General features: G+C 49.7%; 1 protein-coding gene across 9 annotated transcripts in view; it reads right to left on the bottom strand.

The window, feature by feature from the left end:
- sfmbt2 (Scm like with four mbt domains 2) overlaps nucleotides 1-2,323 on the bottom strand; it is a 31,856-nt gene that overhangs the window by 13,634 nt on the left and 15,899 nt on the right. For all 9 annotated transcript variants that reach the window (XR_001776235.1, XM_017302995.1, XM_017302997.1 and 6 more), the window contains 4 exons: nucleotides 1,446-1,534; nucleotides 696-945; nucleotides 474-571; nucleotides 119-220 (listed from right to left, as the gene is read on the bottom strand). Coding sequence is in view for 8 of the 9 variants with exons in the window: in XM_017302995.1 (XP_017158484.1) it covers nucleotides 119-220; nucleotides 474-571; nucleotides 696-945; nucleotides 1,446-1,534 (539 nt within the window). In the remaining variant the exon portion in view is untranslated. The remainder of the gene's footprint in view (nucleotides 1-118; nucleotides 221-473; nucleotides 572-695; nucleotides 946-1,445; nucleotides 1,535-2,323) is intronic.

The following is a 2,323-nucleotide window of genomic DNA, read 5'->3' as shown; positions in this document are numbered from 1 at the left end:
CAGCCTGAGAGGCAGCTGCGGCACAGCCTGAGAGGCAGCTGCAGCGCAGCCTGAGAGGCAGCTGCGGCACGCTGCGCTGCAGCGCAGCCCGGCGCATCAGGGCGCCTCTTTGACTCACCTTGGTGACGGAAACGGGCCGGATGAGCAGCTGCTCCCACGGAGAAACCATCTCCAGCTTCATCCCGGCCCTGAAGGCGTGCCTGGGCAGGTCCGCGTGGTCCTGGTAACCGTGGCAACAGCCAGAGGGTCGGCACAGACCGGCGCCATGTTTAATGACGCACACAGGAGGATTCAGGAAACGGAAAACAAAGAGGAAAAACAAACGTCTGGGACATCGAGACGCCAGAACCGTGGATTTACCACGTCCTCGTCAGTGTTTTAACAAAAGCGTCTCAGCGAATGCAGCGAATGCTTAAACTGTTTTCTGAGAATTAAATGGCCGACATGACTGAGCGGTAACCATGGCGACTGACCTTGAACACCTCCAGCGGCAGCGCGTCCTCCTGTCCGTCCGCCTGCGCGTCCTGCAGCGCCTGCTGCCAGTCACGGTCGCCAAGCAACGGCCTGAGCTCTGATTGGGCAAAGCAGGATGATGTCATAGGTCACCGTCTGACAATCCAATCAAAATCTTTTCATACCAAACAAAGCCGAGGTGCAGAGCCGGCAGTCCGGACCGGTTCAGACCCGGTTCTTACCTGCGGGCGGCTCCAGGGTCAGCTGGTTCTCCAGGGCCCAGCCCAGGGGGCGGAGCCTCACGTCCAGGTAGAACAGCCAGGTGTCCTGCGCCCGGTGCCGCTCGCTCAGTCCGACGGGCCGCAGCCGGAGCCGGCCGCCGACGTTCTGGACCACCCGGACCGGCCAGTACAGCAGCGGGTCCGAAAGGTTCTGCAGCTCCAGAACCGAGCCGGCCACGATCAGATCCACCGTGTTCTTCCCTCGCAGCGGCTGGAAGAACAACGACTGGGTCAGTACGGGTCGGTTCTGATCAATACGGGTCAGTACGGGTCGGTTCTGGTCAGTACGGGTCGGTTCTGATCAGTACGGGTCGGTTCCGGTTCTGGTCAGTATGGGTCGGTTCTGATCAGTACGGGTCAGTTCTGGTCAGTACGGTTCGGTTCTGGTCAGTACGGGTGGGTTCTGATCAGTACGGTTCGGTTCTGGTCAGTACGGGTTGGTTCTGGTTCTGGTCAGTACGGGTCGGTTCTGGTCAGTACGGGTCGGTTCTGATCAGTACGGGTCGGTTCTGGTCAGTACGGGTCGGTTCTGGTGCTCTGCTGGTAGAACCGGGTCCTGCTGGCATCAGGACTTCTTGCTTGTTTTTTACGTGTTTAAACTTTATTAGTCACTGCAAAGTGACCGGATGTTTCCATTAAAGCTGATCTGGTGTTTTAAACCCTGATGATGTCATATGATGATGTCATAAACGAGCTGTTGTTACGACTCACCCCCTCCAGCAGGCTGGCCGGCGCCGTTCTGGACCCGGTCAGGTCCTGAACCAGGAACTCTGTCCAGTCGCTGTATTTCTCCCTGATGGCTGCAGAAGGATAATTAGTTACTAAATAACTAAATTACATCACGATTAGGTACAAAATGGGTTTTAATTTAAATTATTTCTCAACCTTATTTATGCAAATATGACAAATAATGTTTTGGAAATGTAAAGATGCTAAGCTACGGGCTCCCAGTTGCAACATTTTTATACAAATTACATTTTTAATGGACCTGACCCAGAACTTTGTCACCATCTGACAAAATAAATATAAAATAATTTTTAATGACCCTATTAGTGATATGTTACTCATTTTACAGACAAATGCTTCTCAAGAAACAAAACAAACATTATTTAAAACAAAAAACACCATAAAGTCCATCTGACGGAGTTGACCCAGAGCTGGTGACAAACTGGTAAAATGAAAAACTTGGTACATGTGAAGTAATTTATGTAAAATACATTAAAATGAATTAATTGCACATTTAAGTGAGATTTGACAACAATTTCACTGAAAGAGTCAGAAAAACTCTGATGGAGTTGACGAAAAGCTAAGCTACCTCAGTTTATATGATGTTATTCTGAAGGAGGCCATGTTGTAGCTCATCAGGTCCATGAAATCTTTACATTTTACCAAAATTAAGCTTTTATTTCACAAACTTCATCAAAGTTTAGTAAATTGTCAGTTATGGTGTTGACACGTCATGGTTGTGATGAACAACTTGGGAATAAAAAGCAGAAAAAACTAAAGAATAACATAAGCTAACCGGAGCTAACTAGCCCTGTTAGCAAAGGAAGAAACAGGAAGCGGTCATGGGGTCCTCAGAAGTTCTG

This window comes from Poecilia reticulata, unplaced genomic scaffold (genome assembly GCF_000633615.1).
Source record: "Poecilia reticulata strain Guanapo unplaced genomic scaffold, Guppy_female_1.0+MT scaffold_125, whole genome shotgun sequence".
NCBI lineage: Eukaryota > Metazoa > Chordata > Actinopteri > Cyprinodontiformes > Poeciliidae > Poecilia > Poecilia reticulata.
This window is presented reverse-complemented; position numbering and strand designations above follow the sequence as displayed.